Source organism: Carettochelys insculpta, chromosome 3 (genome assembly GCF_033958435.1).
Source record: "Carettochelys insculpta isolate YL-2023 chromosome 3, ASM3395843v1, whole genome shotgun sequence".
NCBI lineage: Eukaryota > Metazoa > Chordata > Testudines > Carettochelyidae > Carettochelys > Carettochelys insculpta.
This window is the reverse complement of record NC_134139.1, coordinates 187,966,893-187,990,048: the sequence shown is the minus strand read 5'-3', so window position 1 is coordinate 187,990,048 and position 23,156 is coordinate 187,966,893. Positions and strand designations below refer to the sequence as shown.

The 23,156-nt window shown below is 47.3% G+C and overlaps 1 protein-coding gene across 3 annotated transcripts; it reads left to right on the top strand.

Moving 5' to 3' along the window:
- The first annotated feature begins 361 nt into the window (after positions 1 to 361).
- Positions 362 to 8,926, top strand: OSR1 (odd-skipped related transcription factor 1). Of its 3 annotated transcripts, XM_074988981.1 has the most exons (4): positions 362 to 770; positions 5,544 to 6,235; positions 7,506 to 7,605; positions 8,664 to 8,926. In XM_074988981.1, exons 2-4 carry the CDS (start codon positions 5,589 to 5,591, stop codon positions 8,679 to 8,681), a joined length of 765 nt encoding a protein of 254 aa, XP_074845082.1. In that variant the 5' UTR covers positions 362 to 770; positions 5,544 to 5,588; the 3' UTR covers positions 8,682 to 8,926. The 3 variants fall into 3 exon arrangements, with proteins under 3 accessions (XP_074845082.1, XP_074845080.1, XP_074845081.1); XM_074988979.1 differs by lacking the exon at positions 8,664 to 8,926 and having other exon boundaries at positions 7,506 to 8,656; XM_074988980.1 differs by lacking the exons at positions 362 to 770; positions 8,664 to 8,926 and adding an exon at positions 3,601 to 3,707 and having other exon boundaries at positions 7,506 to 8,656.
- Positions 8,927 to 23,156: the final 14,230 nt, after the last annotated feature.

The window sequence follows — 23,156 nt, the reverse complement described above, 5'->3', positions numbered from 1 at the left end:
GGTTGAACGGCCCTTCGGGAGTGGATTCTTTGCCGGCCCGGGGTGAGGACGGGGGACGGCGGGTCTTTGGGGCGCGGGGGCACAGGGCAGAGCGGGGCCGCTGGAGCCAGGCAGGGAAATAGGGCCCGGATCGGTGAGCGGACCCCGGAGCCGCTGCCGGGCGGTGTGTCCCTTCTGGGGCAGCGGCTTCGGGGCAGCCAGGGGACTGCCAGAGGGGGCAGCTCCCGGCTCCCCTGGGCAAAGGGCACGGCTGACCCCCAGGCTGGGGACCCGGGGCTGCTTCTGTGCCACGCGCGGCTCCGCAGCCCGCTTGGCCCGCGGGGAGATGCCCGGGAGCCGCGCGGGCTGGAGCGTGGCTGGCCCGGAACGAGCCGGGGAGTTGAAAAGTTGGAGCTTCCCAGCGAGACACTTTCCCCCCGTAGTGCGCATGCCCAGCGTGCGGCTGGGGGTTGAAATAAGGAGGAGGCTGTAGGGAAGGGATCACTCCAGTCCGAGCTCGGCTTCTCCAAGCTCGCCTGCCCTCAGACCCCCGTCCAGCAGCAGGAGGAGGGACAGCGCCTCACCGTCTCCACCCGCAGGAGCACCTGGCTCCCCTGCTCTCTAGGATCTGTCTGGACCCAGCTGGAGGAGCAGCGGGGGCGGAGGGCAGGGGAAGAACTGGGCAAAGAGAGCCCAGCCAGGGCCGCTAACTTCGCTCAACTTGCTACCAGCTCCCATTTAGCCCGGGATCTTTTAACTTCTGCCAGCGGTGGAGCACAGCTCGGGACTAGGTAACTAAACCGCAACTGCTTTCGGTTGGTTTGCGAGTCTGTGGGGTTGGCTGCACCCCCTCGGCCAGTGCAGGAGAAGGCTTTTTGTGCTTTGGCTTTGGGGGCGCAGGGTGAGGGAAGCCCCTCTGAAAGCCCGTGGCTGGTGCTTGGATGTTTTGCTGCTACTGAAAAGCATGCCTGTCCCGCCTGGAGAGGCTCCTTCCCCCCGGTGCACGCCAAGCCAGGCTTTTTCACTGAGCTAGATCTGACCCATGTAATGCGCTGCCTGCAAAACCCGGGGTTAGTCGGTCCCCAGCAGTCTCCAGTGGCTTGAGCGCCCTAGGAAGAACTGCGCGTTTAGATGGGTCTTGTGCGAGCAATTCTGCGCGTTTTGGTTTCCAGGCGTTGAGCCGTCGCCTCTTTCGGCCGGAGCAGAACTGAATCTGTTACGTCTGTTCGGGGGCAGGAAACGGGTTCTTTACCGGCCATGCTTGTCAAGGCGTCGTGCAAAACCGGGACTGATTGGCCCGTCTTGTTATTTCTGGCTGTCAGGAGGTAACTGTGCACAAGCTGGACCTTGTGCAGATGGCTGCTGAGGTTGGGGGGGAGCTGCCAGATGAGCTTTTGAGTCCCAGCAGGTGCACGATTGGCCCAATCTACCAAGCAAAGCAAAACCTCTGCGCTGAACAGGGACCAGATCAAGCTGCTACTGCAGCCTACCGCTGTCACCTGGGAGCAGAGGGTCCCCATAGGGCACAGCGAACTAAAGAGCCGTGTACTCAGGAGATCAGTGGCCCCGGCCCTCGGGGAGTGAGCGACACCCCTTCTCTCCTGGGCCTGCCCGGCTAGTGAAGTTTGAGAAGTTCTTTCCAGGGCTGGGTGGGGGGAGCTCCGAGCAAAGGGGCTGGAAGAGGGAGGAACAGGTTGCTCTTATTACGGCGCAAAAGGGGGTGTAAAAGAACCCGAATCCAGCCTGAAATAAACGGTTTACACAGGCGGGTATTCTTCTACTGGCTCAGCCGGCTTGTGTCTTCGGTGACCGCCGTAGGAAGCCCGCAGGCGTGCCCGGAGCGTGGGCCATGCCCGAGTGGGGCTGCGAGCGCATCGGAAGGGCCGGTTCCGGAGCGAGGGCTCGCAAAGGCTGCGCTGAACCCTGCCCCGGTGCAGGGGGGTCGGCGTGGAACCCAGGCTGGGACTGAGCCGCCCTCGCTCCGGCGGTCCCCACGGCGCGTGAGCGCCGCCTGCGCGAGAAGACGCGGGTGCTGCTTGAAAAGCGATGGTCAAGGCACGCGCCGCCGCGTTAACGTGAGCAGTTAACTCCTCCGCGCCCAGCCAGCCCCCATCACCCTCCCCCGCGAGATTCCGCTAGCTCCCTGACCAAGCCCAATGCAGCTGGCGGGGTGTCCCCCGCGGCAGGCTCCCGGCAGCCGGGTCCCTCACCCCAGGGGAAACGATCAGGGCCATTTCCTCCACGAAGAATCCCATCCCGACCCCCGGGGTGGGGGGAACACAGGCTCCCCGGCACGGGACTGCCCTACCGTCGAGCGGAGAGATTTGGTTTGCACGTTTTCGATCCCGAGCGGTCCCGCCGCCCCTGGGAACGCAGCGGGTTGTTAGTGGGGGACCCCCGCCGCTGCAGACGACTGGAGAGGGAGCAAGGAGAAGCCGGGGTGCTTTTCTGGCAGCTGGGCTGCGGGCCGGGAGCTGCAGATAGCCCCTCGCCCCTTCGGTCCTCCAGGGTCTGGTTTTAGAGCCACCCCCGGGTCAGGTTTGCAAAACTAAGCAACAGCTCCAAGCGAATTTCGCTCCTCTCTTCCCCCATGTGGAACTCATCAGGAAAACCCATTATTTATGGGGCGAGTATTTAACATAACAAATATCCCGCTCAGAAGAACGCATCAAAAATAGATAATTCAAAGGGAAAAATGGAAAGACTGACTCACCACCAGGTTAGCGGGATAGCGATTTAATTGCGATTCCCACCAGCTTCGCCCAGTGTCTTATGAGCAGGGCAGAGTGAACTTCTCTGGGGCGTAATAATGATTTCGCTGCAGGTAAAACAATGGCCAGGAGACAATAGCACGACCCGATCCTCCGAACGGGACGGAGGGCGAGGAAGCCGGGGACAGATGCAGTCTTTCAAGTTTATGATCTTATTTTGCACGGTGAATTTATCTTGGCTAGCACGGGTTTGGTTTCAGTCCCGTGTCAGCGCACAAGTGACTTGCTCTCAATTACTCAGCGAGCAATTCTTGGGTTTCAAAACTGCACAGTTTTATTGCGCGGGGGGTGGGAGAGAGGCAAGCCCATAACTCACAGCCTCTTATTTTTTGGGGCGGGAGACCCCGATCTGTTTACGCGGCGCGAATGAAAGGTAGCGGTGCCATCGAAATCAAAGCGCCCCGGCGCCCTCCGTGGAGCGGGAAAAAGCAGAAAAGAAACCACCGTTCCCTTTGATGTCGAAAGAGCGGCTTCTCCGCGAAATAAGCCGCGTCCCGGCTACGGTGCAGGCTACCGCAGCTGTGAAGAGCAAAAGCGTCGCTTTCGTTTCTGGCAGGGGGCCAAGGAATACCCCGCCCCCGGAGCCCCTTCCTTTTTTAAAAAGTAAAACTGCGCCGAGCAAACAACAGCATCGAGACAATGGATGCGATGATGAATCATTCCGACTTCCTTTTCGCTGCAAAGAAGCGCTAGGCGTGGAGTCCTTTGGAACATTGAACCCCATCGGTTTTGCAGTAGAGTTTTGTTTTTTCTCTCCTACCTGGTGGGTCTGTGGTTCGGATTTGGGCTTTTTTTAAAACTAAAACATGTTCCGTAGCTCCGCAAACGGGGCCAGGCGGAATTCTGGCCTGGCTGTTCCGAGTTTGCTCTTGCTCAGCCTGCTTTTTCCGCTTAGAAACGGCCGAGGGGCTGCTTGAGGCTGACAACCGCTGTGACACCCAGAGTTGCGTCCACACGGTAGGGCCCGCTCTGTGTTTAGCGCGGGTTGTGCCTGAGATGAGTTGCCAAGACCTTTGCAGCGCAAAAAGGAGCCGTACCTGGCTCTGTATGAAAACTAAACAGCGGTTCTACCTCCAGCTGGAGATCAAATCTCCCTGGCGGGTTGGCCCGCTGGCCCCAGTTAAGAGGGGGAGGAAGGCGCTTGTAGGGGGGTTTTAACCGCCCGCTAGCGGAATGTTTCCCGTTAGCACCGGCTGGGCTTCCAGCAAAGTCAGGCTCTTATTCGGGGTCCGGGCGCTGGAATTCGGCCAGGGCTCGGGGCGCGTTTCCTGCGGTGGGTGGAGGGAAAGCGGGGGCCGGGGGCTGCTCGGAGGAACACAACCCCCCTCGCATAGTCTGTCTCCTTGTCCTGCTCACCCCCAGCCGCGCTCCTGCCCCTGCTCCGAGCGACCGCGGCTTTTGTTGGCCTGCTGGTGCGTAGCCCGCTTTGCTCTGCCCGGAGGCTGCAGGGAGCTCCAGCCAGCCCGCGGGGCTGGGCCAGACACTCAGAACCTTGGAGAGGCGGACGGGGGGCGGCTCCCGAGAAAGGAGCCGAGGGGCTTTAGGAACAGCCTCCCCAGTTCCCTTCCAGGCCGGGGCCCAGCCGAGCAGGGCCCGGGACGCTCTCCAGGCAGTGGCTGCTCGCTGGGGCAATGCGCCTGGAGAAAAGCCACTTCCCCCTCTCCATGGGGGCAGATCCGCCCCTTCCCCCTCCCCCGGAGACCCGCGGGCACGAATGCAGCGGGGGTCTCGGGAAGGAGCAGCTCCTGCCGGTACCCTGCGCTTCCATCCCGCTCCCGCACCGGCCAAGGCGGAGCGCAGCGGGCGCGCTGGGGAGCTAATGGAAACGCCGCCCTCCCATCCCAAGCTCGCCTGGCCCTCGGTGGTGGTGGTGGTGGGGGGACGGGGACGCGAGCTCAGGGCAAACGCGCAGAGGCGAGGTGGCGGGAGCCCGCAGCTCTCCCGCTGGGGCTGCGCGCAGGGGCCCGGCTGAAAATCGCTGGCCTGAGCGCGCGCAGCGCCAGCGCAGGGCGAACGTCTCCCGGGGTCGCCGGCTCCCTGCGCCCCGGCCGCTCGCGTTCACACGGCGGTTGAGCCCTGGATCGGGCTGGGGTAGAGAGCGCGGCCACGCTCCTCCCCTGCCGCGTGGGGCTTGCCCCGGCCGGCTCGCAGCCTTCCGGGCCTGGGGAGCCGGAGCTGTAGGAGATCACCCGGAGGCGCTGCGCCCTGGGCGGGCCGCGGCGGTGCCCCGCGCACACCGGGCTGCAGGGAGCCCCGCTGCAAACCGCGCCGGCTTTACCGGACCGAGACAGCCAAGGGGGCCGCTGGGGCGGGCTCGGGGGCGGGGGGGGAGCGGGGACTGGCGAAGTTTCCCCGCCGGGCTCGGGGAGTGGCGCTGCCCGCGGCTGCAGGGGGCTGGAGACGCCAGTGGGGCGCTTCGGGGATCCCGGGCCTCTGGGGATCCGCCACGCAGCTGGGCACAGCCCGGCCCCGCTCGGCGGGTGCAGCAGCAGGAGCCTGGACGCGCAGCCTCCCTGGAGAGTGGGCGCCGGGGGCCGCGCCACAGCGAGGGCTGCCGGGGCCGGTGTGTTGGCAGGCGGGCGCGGGGAGGGACGGGCCCCTGCCGAGCTGTGCGGTTAGCCCGGGGCTCGCCCGGCGGCTGAGCGAGGGCCCAGGGCCGCTGACAGCGACGGGACCCTTTCCTGGGCCCGGCCGGAGCTGCGCCCCCCATGCCCGCCCCAGGCAAAGGAGGGCACTGGAGGTGGGGGTGTCTTCCTGGTCTCCCTCTGACAGGCCTTTGTCTTTCTCTTCCAGCCCCTGGCCTGCCCTGCTCCCAGCCCCTCCGCCGCAGTGGCCACCATGGGAAGTAAGACTCTGCCGGCCCCTGTGCCCATCCATCCCTCCCTGCAGCTCACTAACTATTCCTTCCTCCAAGCCTTCAACGGGCTGCCAGCCGTGCCCTCGGACCACGTGCCCAACCTGTACGGCTTCAGCGCCCTGCACGCCGTGCACCTGCACCAGTGGACCTTGGGCTACCCCGCCATGCACTTGCCACGCTCCTCCTTCTCCAAGGTGCCTGGGGTGTCGGGCCTGGTGGACGCCAGGTTCCAGCTGCCCGCCTTCCCCTTGTTCCCGCACGTCGTCCAGCCCAAGCAGGAAGCCACCCACGTGCCCCTCAAAGCCAAGCCCCGCTTTGATTTTGCCAACCTGGCTGTGGCTGCCACCCAAGAGGATCACTCGAAACTGGGGCAGGCGGACAGCCAGAGCTCACCTCCTGGCCTGGGCTCCTTGCTGCAGGTCACTAAGCTCTCCCCGGAGAAGAAACCCACCCGGGGGAGGCTACCATCCAAAACCAAGAAGGAATTCGTGTGCAAATTCTGCGGCAGACACTTCACCAAGTCCTACAACCTTCTGATTCACGAGAGAACCCACACCGATGAAAGGCCCTACACGTGTGACATCTGCCACAAAGCTTTCCGGAGGCAGGATCATCTGCGGGATCACAGGTAACTTCCTCAGTTCAGCAGCACCTGGGGCAGGGGCATAACCCAGCTCGGCTTGGCTCTGCCCCTCTCTCTCTAATATACCCACATAGAGAGAGGAGCTAGGCTGGCACCTCAGGCTGTCTGCTCCTCTGTATGCTTTGGTAATGGCCCACCTGACTGGGGCTCCTGGAGTTGGCAGAGGAATCCATTTACAAATTGTCTTACACTTGCTTTCTCTGTCCCCATCCTTTGCATAGGAGCTGGGCTGATCCCTGTCTTCTTATTTTTGAAAGTGATTTTAATCAGAAATACAGAGTGGCCATTAGAGTCTGGGATGGAAGTACAGGATGACTCCCATAACCCTGTATGCTTCCTGTGGGACTTTTTATTTTTGCCGTGTCTGTCATTCTGGCCTCTTGCAAAACAAAGCAGCAGAAATGTAGCACTTTAAAGACTAACAAAACGATTTATTCGGTGATGAGGTTTTGTGGGATGGACACACCTCATCAGATGACTTTCATTTCAAATACAGACTGACACATATAAGTAAAGAGGACAAAAAAAGCAATAAAAACTGACAAATCAAATAGGATTCTGGCTGGTCATTCACAACAATGTTTCTCAACTTTTTTACAAAATACCCCGTTTTCAGAAAAAAAAAAGTACCCCAGTACCTGCAATTTTCAGACATGCTTTTCTAGCAAAACAAAAAAAAGCAGTCCAGTAGCACTTTAACAAAATAATTTATTAGGTGATGAGCTTTTGTGGGACAGACCCACTTCTTCAGATCATAGTCTTACCAGAACAGACTCAACATATAAAGCACAGAGGTCCAAAAGTTGTTATCAAGGTTGACAAATCAGAGATATTGTTATTAAGGTTGGCAAATCAGAAGAGTACTATTCAACATTTTTCTTCTACCATTGCAACGTGTTTGTTTAAACAACTTAATCAGAACTAGTTGGTTGGAAGAAATTACCTATAGGCAATAAACTTGCCATCATACTTATGAGTGTGCAAAAAGCATCAATTAAAAATTAGATGAGCGTAAAATAAGTCCAATTTTTTATTCATAAAAAAGGTTGAGAAACACTCAGAGAATATATCCTCTGGAGTACCTGTGTGTACCCCCAAGGGTACCTGTACTCCTGGTTGAGAACCACTGATGTACAGCATCTCTTATTTGGGTCTCAGCAGAAGTTTGAGAAATAGCCTACACACAAGGGTTGGTTTTGGGCAGGTCGCCTAATGCAGTTGTCACTATCTTTAAATCTCTATTTTCTCTCTCCAGGTATATTCATTCTAAAGAAAAGCCTTTCAAGTGTCAAGAATGTGGGAAAGGATTTTGCCAGTCCAGAACTCTAGCTGTCCACAAGACACTGCATACGCAAGTAAAGGAGCTTAAACCTTCCAAACTTAAATGCTGAAATCCCCAACACCCATGAACTAACTTTCCCTCCAGACTTTATACCAAATTCAGAACAGATACCAAAAGACCCCAGGATGGGAGCACTGAATTTTTTTATTATTATTAGAAATTAAAGGTGCCCAAATTCTGGCCTAAAATATTGTTTTGCCTTTGAAACACACATACTAATAATATGTAGAGTACAAGAGAACTGGCTGTCTTGTGCGGCTTTGATAAACTTCATGCCAAAAGGTGGTGCTCACGTATTAGAAGGGAATCTTCATTTTTTAAAAGCAAAAACGTAGCTTCCAAAGGTATTACTTTTTTACATTTTTTTATTTTATACTTTTTTGACTGTATAAAGCTTCTTACTTAAACACTTCAGGAAACGAACAATTCCAGAAGGCAATTAAGAACTGAAACTTTGGCTTCTCATTGTAGCACCGTTGAGACCTGGAGAACAACTTGCAAAGATGTTTGTTTGTTTCTATTGTTGTTGTTTTTTTCTTTTTAAAAAAATGTTCCAAAGTGACTTAAATCTCAAGTGGTCATAGAATCTTAGGGCTGAAAGGGACCTAAGGAGGTCATCGAGTCCAGCCCCCTGCCCAAAGCAGGATCAACCCCAACTAAGTCTGCCAGGCACTAAATGCCTTAGAGCTGCAGCATCAACGCTACATGGAGATCTTGTTTTTGTTTTGTGGTCTAATGCCTTGGGAGGTGGTTTGTAATTTGTGGACTTATTTAAATACACCCAAAGGAAAGAATAATGGCAATAAATCAAACTGATGCTATGCACAACGGTGGTTTTAGTGGTACTTTAATGTCTCTGTGTGTCCGATGGCTAGGATGAATCTCAACCGGAGGAGATTAAAGGCTGGCTTTCTGAACACTGCATTAAAAATTCAAGCCAAGAGACATTCCAGTATGTTTTGTTTAATACAAAAGTTGTATGGCTATTTGGCACTTTATGCTGATTATTGGTAATTGACATTTATCACTGGATTATGTTTTTAAATATGAAAATAAATCATTATTTTACAGGCAAGCCTGACTGGATGAACTATTCACATGTTCTGACCGTTCTTGAACCATTTACTTTCGAGGTTCAGCAAATTATCGAATTCCCACCCCCAATAGTAAGGACTTTCCTTTTCAGGTGATGCATTTTTATTTTATTTTTATTTACTTTATTTTACAAAGGATGCAGGGAGGGACTGGTGAATGATAAAACAGACGTTTTGTGGTATGGGTTAGTCACTGTTTTTACCGACAAAGGAAAAGTCAAAAGCTCTGAAAAGAGAAAGATTGAGTAAAATCACTGTGCCCCTAGTGTGAAACATTTGCCTCAGTAACTAAATCTTGGGTATTAGCAGATAAGATTAGATGTCAAAAGTGTTAAAAAACAAATCAAATGAATAATGGGCAAACTGTTACCATTCACACAGCCTGAGGGCAGGGGGGGAAACACGCCTTTACATTCCCTCTTCCCTTTCATTGTCAGTAGTGTATATTTATCAATTGCATCTTGGCCCAGCATAGTGTTGATGGGCGGCCTTTGATTACAGGCAGCTGTCTTAGATCAGAGATGTTTATTCCACTGCAAAGGGCTTTGGATTCAGACAGGGAGAGGGAGGTTTGAGTGTGGATTCCATCTGCCCCTTTTAAACGGGTGTTGCTGCTTTTTTCAGTTTTACAGCCGGGATAACTTCTTCCCTGATCATAAGCAAGTCACCTCCAAAATAGAAAAATTGGAAACCCAATAAAAATGCCAGCTCGAAATGGTAACAATACTTGAAATAAAAGCCAGGCGTAATCCTGCAAAGCACTGCAATCAAAACAAAAACAGTTTATTTCCCTTTTCATGTTCCCTCTTCCTTTTAGAAAGATAGTGTTTATATGGGCAAGGGATCTTGATGAAAGAACTCCCCTGCCTTGCTTTTTATTTAGGGAAGATAAGTATTCCCGCCCCCCTGGTTTGTTTCATAAATATTTCACCGGTACAACTGCATGATTAATGCAATAAATTGTTTCAATCACTCGTGGTGCCCCCTTATGAAAATCTTTTGCTGAACAGAGGTTAGTCAGTAACAGAGAGGTAGCCATGTTGGTCTGTACTCAAACAAAACAAAACAGCAGAAATGTAGCACTTTAATGATGAACAAAACAATTTATTCAGTGATGAGGGTAGTCAGCTAGTGCTTGCTGACTAAATATTGCAATGACTATGATGGAAAGGCACACATCAAGTTGTGCAGAAGCCGGTTTCATAAAGATTAGTTGTGTTGGAAAAAACAGTCATTGTAATAAGTGGACAAACGGTTTCGTTTTCAGTTGGGGGGTTTGTAAAAAAAGCATAAACTTTTCTGAAGTAAACAAACAAACACAACTCAGTCCTGTAGCACCTTAAAGACTAACAAATATATTCATTAGGTAAGGAGCTTATGTGGAGCAGAAATCTGAAGAAGTGGGTCTTATTCACCAAAGTGTATTACATAATAAATAAAATTGTTAGTCTTGTAAGATGCTACAGGACTGCGCGTGTGTGTGTGTGTGTGTGTGTGTGTGTGTGTGTGTGTGTGTGTGTGTGTGTGTGTGTCAGAGAAGCTACAAACTAATGGAGTAACCCTCTGAGACTCATTCATCTGATGCAGCGGGTCTTTGCCCACAAAAGCTTATGCTCCAAAATATCTGTTAGTCCATAAGGTGCCACAGGACTTCTTGTTGCCTCTGAGACTATTTCTCTGAAGTAGTCCCAGAGTTTAGTCTGTAGCTTCCCAAATAACAAGCAGTCCTGAAGCACCTTAGAGACGAAGGCAGTTATTAATTAGGTCAGAAGCAGAACAGTGGATGTTTCCCACCAACGCTGGTGACCTCATGCATTTGTTAATCTCTGAGATGCTACAGAACTGCTTGCTATTTGTCCGAAGTGGGGCACCAGAAGCTAGGGAGTCCTGTTTGGGTTGGGATTCAACGTGAAGAAAGGCAGCTCTCGAGGCCATAGAGGGTGAATAAAAGGCAGCATCACTGGTTGTTTCCTACCTTACTTCCCTAGTGTGCACATTCACCAAAGTAGCTTTATAAATTTGGTTATTTTGTTGAACAGCCTCATGCGACCCAGCATAAAAGGTCTTCCCTGACTCAAACAGGGCACCATCTCCCTAGACAGAACAGACCGAGAGACAAGTGAAGTCAATTGCATGTGGCCATTGGGAGAGCTAGAAGTAGGACTCCTATCCCATGGTTCTGAGACCAGTGCCCCACACAAACAGTGAGGCAATATGAATCTTTCTGCCTTGTACAGACATGCCCTAGATTCTGTGATTTGTCAAGTGACTGCCTTGGGAAAGGAGACAGGTCTTCCCTCACCAGCTACAAGGAACTGCACTGACACCTCTGAGGAGGGTGTGAGGATGGTGGTTACCAGAGGAGCATGGCCTCAAGTGGTACCAGAAGCTCCAGCCATACCAGCTATGTGAGCCCCTCCTGCAGCTGGCTGCCAGACCATGTGTTCCCTGGTTTCCTCCCACCCCTCACCCAGGGAGGTAAGACAAATATCCAGGGGCTGCAGAAAGAAAGGGACCAGCAGCCACTCCTGTGCTAGCCACGCCTGTGTCTCATTACAGTGAACAAATGAGTAGGAATATTCCCCAGAGTTTATTTGTGGAGGGGCTGGGGTAAATGACTCTCTCCTGGAGCCAGTCATCTTTTATCTAGGTAATAAATAAAAGGGAGTCTCTGTTGTAGTGCCCAGGGGCGAGTACTCAGGGGAGGCGTTCCCACGCTGGCTGCCCGGTGTTCCTATCAGCTCTGGTTAGCACCCCTGAATTCTGTAAGGCAGTAAAACCCAGAGGGAGGTCAGAAATCTGATCCATTGCTTATTAATCAGACATTCCACTGGGGGATAGTGTAGGCGAAGCTGCTTCTTCTGTATTCAGGTTGGGCATGTCATCTATGAAGCAGCATCTTGGTGTTCTGAGCCTAGACACATAATCTGTTCAGTCAAGAATTTCCCTGTGTAATCCCCCCCACCCCACACACATGCACTGGAGTGGATATACAGTCAGAATTGCAGCTGTATTGAGTATTTGTGTTGGGTGAATATTTTCCATCAACAGAATGCTGGATTAGGCTCTGTAAACACAAATCTCATGGTCTCATTCCTGATTAGGCCAGCATGCTGGGCAGGGTTGCATCCTGTCAGTTTGCATCCAGGTATATATTTTGCAGGGCAAAGGCAGGGATTTCATTTGTGTAGAAGAGAGCCCAAAAAGAGAAGCAATTATTACATTTAGCTAACAAATAGCAGGACCCCACAAAATGAGCCAGGGAAAGTCAGCTTGGAGGTGAATGTTTTCACATCAGTTGTACGTGTCATTTAAAAGATCTATTTCCAATGTGCTTTTTGTTTACATGCTCTTCATTACCGATAATTATCATATAACTACTTTAACGATCTTAGAATTAAATCTCCATATGCAGTATTTTCACAGGTTTCAATTTTCACCCTAAAAATATACTTCTGTGGGAATTTTGCCTGGTAAGTAACACAGCATCTGGCTCTGTTTGCCTCTTTTTTACACATGATTTGTGAAGGAAAGGACTCCATTTCTAGTTTAAAATTAAAATGTAAAGTGTCTTGTCTCATTTTTTCTGCATTCCATTAATGCTTTTTCTGCTCACAAAAGGTACTTGCACTGTATTATGGGTTTAATTCTGCAGAGTTTATCAAGGCCAGATTCGCAGGGAAGCACCAGTAAGGTCTGCAGGATTGTGCCCCAACTTTGAACTCAGAAAGGAAGCCTCATTGAAACTATATACACAAAGGGACAACACATGCTTTAATAGGTCAGTGTTTCATTGGCCTTCAGAAAGGGTATCAGAGCTCATTTGTTCTAAAAGTCTTCCTGATTTGCATAATAATCCCAGCATTCCAAGGGTGTAGCTCTGCTGGGGAGTTCAGGCTACATTGTGATCATGCTGCATCTTGAAGCGGTTTGGTATTGGCTGAATATTTGCCAGTGAGCCAGAAACTCCTGAGTTCTAATCCCTCCACTGTGTGACCTCAAGCAAATCCCTTAACTTGCCTGCCTCAGTTTCCTCATCTGTAAAATGGAAATAGTGATTCTCACCTATCTCACTGAAATGTTTTGGGGCTTGATTCACCTCAGCTTAGAAAACATCATATGTTATTGCCATTGCTGGTCAAGGTAGGTTGAATTCAGTTGCCCTGAAGTGAAGGGAGTTGTTTCAGATTCAGACCTGTGAAGCTGAGAGCAGCATTTGGTCCAGTAGATGTAATGGAGTCTGGAAAGTTAGAGTCATATGTATTTTTTTCCAGGTTTGGGAGGTTTGTTGAGAGATGGAGTTCTACCGAAACTAACGCCCAGCATGCATTTCTTTCATACATTCCTATCCTGTGACTAAACAGAAAAAACATGGGCAAATTCATCCCTGGTAAAACTCCATTGAAATCTGGTAAGTCCTTTTAGGAGTTTGGAACTGAAATTTATTGGTTTATATCAAGGATGAATTTGGCCACATGACTGTTTACTGCATGTGCCCTGTGTGCTTGGATTTTTCTTTCTCTTTCTTTCTTTCTTTCTTTCCGGTTGAATTTTTTGAATGTGATGCTTGGGAACTGAAATATTCCCTTCTTTTGCATACTCAGTTTAATCATATTTCATTTTTGGGGTATCTGTTATGTTTGAGGCACCTCGCATAACAGAGATAAGACATCAGGAACATTTTCAAAAGCACCAAAGTTACTTAGACTCTTAAATCCTATTACAAGTCAAAAGGATTTAGGGAAAATTGTACCAACTGTTCCTGTTTAAAACAGCTTACAGGCTAAGCTAAGTCATAAAACCAAAATAATCATTGCAGGCAGGCAGAGGAAAGGAAGAAGAAAATGATTTAAGATAATGGCATTATTGATTATTTATTTATTTATAAAGGACAAAAAAAGACCACTAGAATCTCCTCTGATATCTTGTCTAACACAATCCAGAGAATTTCGCCTAGTCATGCATGTGATGGAAGGAATTAAATTTCCCTACCAGGTAAATGAACACTGTTGAGTTCTGTCACTTGTGGTTGCACTACAGCAAGTGTTTAAGCAGATATCTAATCTTGATTTAAAAGTTGTAAGTGACAATGCATTTACTGTTTCACTTGGTAAACTTTATCAGTCCAAAACAGCCTTTGCCATTAAACAGATACAAGTTCTGTTTCTATTGACTATATAAAAGTCCTCTAATTTATTTTGAAAGACAAATTCAAATGTAATAGTTCCATTCTAAATACAACTCAAATGAGATGAACAGTGAAAATTAAACCAAATGCATTGTATTGGGCCGTACAGCCCAAGAGTTGGCAACTGGCTTTCATATATGAGGATGTATCCTTCAAATGATTTTTCTAAGGAAAAATATCACGTCCCTCAGTCTGGATTCCGATTTGTTTCTCCCCACGCAAGTTCTTATAGGACTACCTCTCACTTTAGTTTGTTAATGTTTCTGACAGCTGGTACACTGAATGGCGAAAACGGAGTTTATAAACTGTGAGCTGATCTTCACCCACTTTACACCAGTTTAACTCAGTTGACTGAAGTGGAACTACTTTTGGCTTACACAAGTGTTAAAGTGAGAGGAAAACTGGACCCAGTGTTTTTTATACGAGAACGACATATGCTTCCTAGTTAAAAAATTCTTGTGTTTTTATGATTTTGCTTTTTATTTGCATATCTCAGTTTCTTCTCCATGCCTTCTCCCATCTGTGCTGTCCCCCCATGTCAGACTACTCTTGAACAGTGAGAGTGCTGAAGCATCCACTTGTCAGCCTAGATCTGCAGTGGTGCTATGCTGATTTGCACGAATTGAGAATCTGTCTCCCTGAACATTCCCTTTCCTTTTTCAATCCTTCCTGGTTTTTCACACCACTCTCAAGCTTTACCCATTAATACCTATGCCTGTTACCTCTGTCATTTGTCACACCAGTCCTTTCTGCTCTCCACCTTGAACCCTGGTGTGTGCTTTGGCTATCTCACACTTAGCATGACTTCTACATTTGTAAGTTTCCCTTCTTTTTTCTGGCCAAAGTGGGTCTTTGCCCACTAAGGCTTATGCTCCAAAATATCTGTTAGTCTATAAGGTGCCACAGGACTTCTCATCTGGCTACAAGTCAATATACTGAGAGGAAGCCTCGGTAGCACCAACATTGGTTGTTTCACAGACCGTATCAAATCCTTCATCCAAGTATTCCCTTGGCTCCCTTTGGCCTTCTACATTAACTTAAAGCTTTTTAATCTCAATTGCAAAACTCTAAACAAATCTGTTTGTGCTGAGGGTCTGTCCTACTCTGCTCATGTCTCTGGCTCTCTTCATTTCCTGCAAACCTCCCTTCCTTTGTATCCTTAACCTTCTCTTACGTTGGTACTTCATCCCATGTTGTCCTTTATGTTGGGCATGAGAACTTGTCCAAATCCCATCTCTGAGTGTTCAGCAGCTTACCAAACACAACGGCTGGGTCTACACGTACCCCTTCCTTTCGAAAGGGGCATGTTAATGAGCAGGTTCAAAATATACTAATGAGGCACTGCGAAGAGTATGCAGTGCCTCATTAGCATAATGGCAGCCGCGGTGATTCGAAAGTGCGGCTTTTCAAATTGCGTGCCGCCCTTGGAGACGGGACCTTCCGAAAGGACCCCGCCCCAGTTTTTGAAAGCCCTTCTTCCGATCACAGATAGGAAGAAGGGCTTTTGAAAACTGGGGGGGGGGGCTTTTGGAAGCTCCTGTCTCCACAGGCGGCGCACGATTTGAAAAGCCGTACTTTTGAATCGCTGCGGCCGCCATTATGCTAATGAGGCACTGCATATTCATTACATCACCTCATTAGCATATTTCAAACCTGCCCATTAACATGCCCCTTTAGAAAGGAAGGGGCACATGTAGACCCAGCCAACAAGAAGTCCTGTGGCACCTTGTAGACTAATAGATATTTTGGAGAATAAGCTTTCATGGGCAAAGACCTGCTTCATCAGATGCAAATATCTGTTATTCTGTAAGGTGCCACAGGACTTCTTGTTGTTCTCAAAGATACAGACTAACACAGCTACCGCTCTGATACAGCAGCTTACCATTCTTCTCCATTCACAAATTGTCTTAGCAGACAATAATTGTACTCTATGACTAGTAGGTGAACAAATTTCAGCCTATGTGTTGCTCATGATGCCTTGTAGGGAATATTTATTTATTCAGTATTCTGAATTCAGTAGGGGAAAATGCAGCCCTGTCCAGAGGACCAGCACAAGATCTGTGCACTGTGTAAGTCTCAGTTTAAGCTTTCTGGATAAAAAAGAGTGAAGCTTTCTTGCTTTCTCTGCACAAGTATCCAGGATGGAATCTAAGCCACTGTAATGTACTGGTGTGTGTGCTGTGTCATAACCCTCCATTCCCATGGACACTCACAGATGGTTTGAGTTATTACCATCCTCAGCTAAGAAAAGCCATAGTCAATCATGCTTTCATCTTAGGCGGTCCCTCATTCAATCTCCACTCTGTCTGCTCAGAGGGCAGACAGTCATCTAAGATCTTAGCTCTTTGCAGTGGAGGGAGCACAGGGTCAGTAGGCTCGATGTTGTTCTCAGAGGCAGTGGAGGTGGGTAAAACCATTGCTCTTGCCCCTTTCTTCTTCCCCACACTGTGGCTCATGAAGCTGGTTGGACATATGCATGAGGAAGAGAGTGCATGCTCTACATTACAAATGGGTCACAGGGGCTACGTCTACACGTGCACCCAACTTCGAAATAGCTTATTTCGATGTTGCGACATCGAAATAGGCTATTTCGATGAATAACGTCTACACGTCCTCCAGGGCTGGCAACGTCGATGTTCAGCTTCGACGTTGCTCAGCCCAACATCGAAATAGGCGCAGCGAGGGAACGTCTACACGGCAAAGTAGCACACATCGAAATAAGGGAGCCAGGCACAGCTGCAGACAGGGTCACGGGGCGGACTCAACAGCAAGTCGCTCCCTTAAAGGGCCCCTCCCAGACACACTTTCATTAAACAGTGCAAGATACACAGAGCCAACAACTAGTTGCAGACCCTGTATATGCAGCACGGACCCCCAGCTGCAGCAGCAGCAGCCAGAAGCCCTGGGCTAAGGGCTGCTGCCCACGGTGACCACAGAGCCCCGCAAGGGCTGGAGAGAGAGTATCTCTCAACCCCCCAGCTGATGGCCGCCATGGAGGACCCCGCTATTTCGATGTTGCGGGACGCGGATCGTCTACACGTCCCTACTTCGATGTTGAACGTCGAAGTAGGGCGCTATTCCCATCCGCTCATGGGGTTAGCGACTTCGACGTCTCGCCGCCTAACGTCGATTTTAACTTCGAAATAGCGCCCAACACGTGTAGACGTGACGGGCGCTATTTCGAAGTTACTGCCGCTACTTCGAAGTAGCGTGCACGTGTAGACGCAGCCAGGGTGTGTACGCCCTTATGAAGCTTTCTCCATACAAGAAAATGTTACCCTTTATGAGCTGGGGCTGGATGCCTAAATCCCATGACATTGCGTCAGCTTTCTGACCGTACAACCTGATCTTTATAAACTACCTCCTTTTGTACCCAGAATGAATGTTGCACCTTAACAAAACAAACTTTGTTTTGTGATTGAACAAAATAGCCTCTGAAGTGGCTTTCTGTTAATATCCAGACAAAAAAAACTTGGCTCCTGAGAATGATCATGAAAAGCAAATGAAAAAGTGGAGTCCTATGTGGCTGACTAGAAGTGTAATTCAGAATATACAGATCTTCCAGAATATTTATTCCAGCTTGCTTTGGAACTGATCCTTATTTCTCACGTGCCTTCTGAGCGCTGCCTTTTAGATTTCTCCTCCAAACACATCCTGAATGACCACACCATGATTTTGCCACTTCTTTTCAGCTTGTGCTACCCAGTGAGTGTCTACTGGATGTCTTTTGTCTGACCAGTTAGTAACTGCTGGTCCTATGCCAAATGTAGCCTGTAAGCAATTGGAAGGCAAGGACGCTCTTTCACAGCCTTGAACACATTGCTTGCTGGGCTCAGTAAGTATTTAATGATCATTAAGAAGCTGCACATTTGATGATTTCCCAAAGCAGAGTGACTCAGCCAACATTAGATGCTGATTACTTCACTAGCACAGGCACATATCCAGTCCACAAAATGGTTTTCCCTTCTGAGTTAGTATGGTGACTATTTGGATCTGGTTTAGGAAACCTTTAGTATTTCTCCAGCATTTGGGGAATGTTTACGTCCAGCTGTTTATTTCCCTCGGTGGATTAATAATGCTATTTTGAAGGGCTGAAAAGAGGAAAAAGCCAGATTTTCAAAATGAGGAGGGAAGACATCCAGCAATGCAGCAAAGGAGGTAGGACATTCATTTACAAAACTGGGAGGCAGGCATTTAAAATGCACTGCTGGGAATTTCCTCACATTTTAAACTTTCAATGCATACTTAAGCATAATCAGAAACAATTACTCCAGTGTGTTTTATAATTGGGGAAAGGCACAAGCAAACAGATGGAGAATGCTAATAATCCTGATCATAAGAGCTAAGAGGTTTTCCACTGACCCACTATCAGCCTATTTGAAAAAGTTATAGAATGGACTCAACTTTCATAGAAATCATCATTTAGCAATGGCTCCTGTGAATGCTGGTGCTGAATCCAATTCCTGTGAGTGGTAAAAATGCCTTATCATGTTTCTGGGATGAACAGGATGGATTTCCTGTGCTGCAGGTCCTGCCAGAAGAGAAGGAATGTGGCTAATGTAGGTTGAGGAGAGTGCTTTCATGTCTAGTGTCACCCACGTGTGATTCAGCATAGGGAACAGAATAGCGAATGAGAACATAAGTGTGTATGAAAGGAGTTTCCACCCACAAGCAAGCCTGCAGCCAGTGTACATGTGGCCAGTGGGGCTACCTAGGGGCATATCCAGACTCCATTTCCACCGCAGAGGAGAAGCTGTATGATTAACCTGTGGACACCGTGAAGGCTAGGACTATAATGGAATTTAAGAATGAGCTAGATAAATTCATGGAGGTTAGGTCCATAACAGGCTATTAGCCAAGGGTAGGAATGGTGTCCCTGGCCTCTGATTGGCAGAGGCTGGAGATGGATGGCAAGAGACAAATCGCTTGATCATTGTCTTCTGTCCACTCCCTCTGGGGCACCTGGCACTGGCCACTGTTGGCAGATGGGCTACTGGGCTGGATGGACCTTTGGTCTGATTCGGCATGGCCGTTCTTATGTTCTTATTCAAAACCAAAATAGCAATAAATAGAGTCTCAAAGGTATTTAGGCTACTGACTTCTTTTGAAGATCTGGATCTGGCTAAATATAGATTTAGCAGTCTTGACATCCAAAGTTGGGCCCCTGAACCCTTCTTTAGGCACCAGAATATAAATGATCTGATTTTCAAAGACGCTGAACACCCAGAAAGTCTCACTGAAGTCCCTGAGAACTGCACATACCCAGAGCCTTTAAAAGCCAAGCCGCATTGATTTAGGCGCAGAATTTCCGGCACCCAAGATTGATGAGTGACTTTAATGGGGCTGCCCAGCCTATAAATCAGTGTTGAATTTGGTCCTGTGTGTACAGATCTCCAGATGGAGAGGAAAGTGACCCATAGATGGATTGAGTGGCTCTGTTCTGCCTCAGGTCAAACATCTGTAAGGAACATGTGTTCAGTTTCCTAACAACTTCATAGATCCAGTGGACGATGCATTTAGTGCAATGTTATATCTGCTACTGAAGTTACTGAATGCAAATACCAGCAGCCTCTGGGAAATTTTAGTTAATATGAAAATAATCTAAAGCAAATTCACTGAGTTAGTTCAGCCAGGATGAAAGCAGAGAGGGAGTAACAGACGCAAGCAAGTAGGCATAGAAACGAAACCGCTTTAGGATTTTCTTTTTAGGTGCTCCAACTTCCACCATTGTAATGTGTAAATGAGGTCAACTACAGAGTTTGGTTAAAAACATGATTTTCTCTTAAAAGTTTGCCAACAGGGTTTTCTGCTCAGCTATTATTTGTATAGGGTATATGATTTGCCATCAGAACGTGCACGAAACTAACAATTTATTCTTAAAATATTTTGAATGTTAAAAAACTTATGGATTGTTTAGTCCAAATATTGATTTTTCTACAGCTCTACATTGGAAATGCATTGCTTACTACTTATAATTTATTTTCTATTCAGAGGATTTAATTTATCCAGGCTCAAATTCATGAAAGCACTTAAGAATGTGCTGGAATATTGGTATATAAAGATACAGCATGGTCAGGAAGGACTGGCAGGGAGAAAAGGGAGGAGGTATTGCTTTATACATTTCAAATGTGTACACTTGGACTGAGGCTGAGATGGAAATAGAAGACAGTTGCACTGAGAATCTTTGGGGTAAGGATAAAAGGGAAAAAAATTGAAGGTTATGTCTTGGTAGGGATCTATTACAAACCACTTAACCAGGAAGAAGTGGATGAGGCTTTTTAAAGCCCTAACAAAATCGTAAAAACCACAGAACTTGATCTTCATGGGGGACTTCACTCAGCCAGGTATCTGTTGGGAATAATAACACAGCAGGGCTGATTATGCAACACATTTTTGGAATGTATTGGAGACATTTTCTTTTTTTTAATTTTGGAAAGTTTATAAAACATGGTGTTGGTCTGTTCTAGATTTGATTTGGTTTAGAATTTGAAAGTGGACGGAAGCTTGGCTGAGAGTGATCATACAATTGTTTTGATAGAATTCATGATTCTTTGGAACTGTAGGAGGATGAACAACAAAATAAAGACAATAGAATTCAAGAAGGCAGACTTTAGCAAACTCAGGGAGCTCGCTGGTAAGATCCCATGGAAAACAAGCCTAAGAAGAAGAGAAACTGAAGATGGCAGTTTTACAAGGAGACATTATTAAGGGCTTGAGAGCAAACAATTCCAGTGTGTAGGAAAGATAGGAAGTACAGTAAGAGACCCCCCTGGCTGAACCAGGAGATCTCCAATAACCTAAAACTCAAATGAGTGTCTTACAAAAAGTAGAAACCAAGTCATATTATAAAGGACAGCAATGGACAAATAATACAAATATGTAGGTGCAAAATTAGAAAGGCAAAACAAAACAAGCTCATACTAGCTAGAGAAGTAAAAGTTAACAAGAAAACATTCTACAAACACATTAGAAGCAAGAGCCAGACTGAGGACAGGTTAGGCCCGTTAATCAGTGAAGAGGGAAAAATAATAACAGATAAAGTGGAAATGACAGAGGTTCCTAATGGTGTCTTTGTTGAAGTTTTCACCAAGAAGTTGGTTAATGGACTGGATGCTAAACATAGCCAATGAAATGCCAATGAAAATGGGGTAGGTTCAGAAACTATGATAGGGAAAGAACAAAAATTATTTAGATGGGTTAGATGTCTTCAAGTCACCAGGGTCTGATGAAATGCATCCTAGGATACTGAAATAGCTGACTGAGGATATTAGCTATTATCTTTGAAAAAACATAGAATATGGGAGAGATTCCAGAAGACTGGAAAAGGGCAAATATAGTCCTCATGTTTCAAAAATGGAAGTAAGGATAACCTAGAAAATTATGGACCAGTCAGCTTAACTTCTGTACCAAGAAATAATGGAGCAAATAACTAAGGAATCCATTTGCAAGAATCTTGCAGATAATAAGATAATAACAGAGAGAAAGCTGTCCTAGTCTATATACTATCAAAGCAAAAAAGCAGTCAAGTAGCACTTTAAATTATTTTGTTAGTCTTTAAAGTGCTACTTGACTGCTTTTTTATTTTGATAATAAGATCAGGAAGTCACGTCAAACTTACCTGATAGCTTTCTTTGACGGGATAAGAAGCCTTGTGGATAAAGGAAAAGGGGCAGAAGCAACATATCCTGACTTTATTAAATCATGTACAGTCTTGCTTGACCTTCTCATCAATAAATTAGGAAAATACTATCTAGATGGATCTACGATAAGGTGGGTGCACAACTGCTTGGATAATAGTGGATAAATACCAATCTGGGAGGGGTTGCAAGTGCTTTGGAGGATAGAATTATTGCTCCAAATTATCTGGACAAACTGGAGAAATGGTCTGAGGTAAATAGGATGAAATTCAATAAGGACAAATACAGACTAGTCCACCGGACTAGACCGGACCTAGGAAGAAAATCAGTGGCATACATACAAAATTGGAAATTACTGTCTAAGAAGGAGTATTGTGGAAAGAGATCTAGGGTTTATAGTGGACCACAAGCTAAATATGAGTCAACAGTCTGATAGTGTTGTGGGTGGGGGCGGGGGGGAAGCAAACACCATTCTCTGAGATATTAGCAAGACACAAGAAGTAATTCTTCCAGTCTATTACATGCTGATTAAGCTTCAACTGGAGTACTGTGTCCAGTTCCATGTGCCACATGTCAAAAGAAACGTAGACAAATTGGAAAAAGTCCTGAGTAGCACAACAAAAATAATTAAAGGTCTAGAAAACTATGAGGGAAGATGGAAAGAACTAGATTTGTGTAGTGTGGAAAAGAGAAGACTGAGAGGGAACACAACAGCTTTCAAGTACCTAAAAGGTAGTTACAAGGAAGAGGGAGAAATATTATTCTCCTTAACATCTTATAATGGGACAAGAAACAGTAGGCTTAAATTTCAGCAAGAAAGGTTTAGGTTGGACATTAGGGAAAACTTTCTAATTGTCAGGGTGGTTAAGCGCTGGAATAAATTGCATTGGGAGGCTGTGGAGATTTTTAAGAGCAGGTAAGATGAATACCTTTCAGAGGTGTTCTACAGGGAGCTTAGTCCTGTCATGAGTGCAGGGGACTGGACCTGATGATCTCTCAAAGTTCTCTCCAGTTTGGTGATTCTATGTGCTTAAACACTAAAGTCTTAAAATTTACTACGTGCTTAAATTCTGTCCTAAATATGGATGCTTTCCTGAATCAGAGCCAAAACAACGGGGCAGAAACAAGTCATTGCACTTCAGAGGCTCACTTATATGTAACAGATGGTAAACATTTTGCAAACAATTCATATCCTGAAATTTATTTGCAAAAACTATTGGCTGAGTGACCTAGCTACAGATCAACATTGGTGGTGCTTGATCTGGAAGGAGGTTACATCTCTTTGGGATTTGCCATAATCGTTAGTTGAATATTTATTAATAACGAATGCATCATAGAGGAATAACATACGAAAAAAGGGCTAAATTTATGAGAACATATTCGCCCTTACAAATTCACCATCTCTAATTAGCTGCTATAATGGTTTGGACCATTATGTAAAACACTGCAATATGTTTTCTAGGCCATAAACGTAAGAAGGACTTCTAAAATTAGATCAAGATCAGTTTATAAACTGGCTCAACTTATCATGGATTTTTTTAAAATAATATTTTTCTCCTAAATCTGTCTACCTGCTCTTTGTCAATTGCAGAAGTTGATAATCATTCCTGCTCAGATCCCCAAAGATATTTTGGCCCTAACCTGC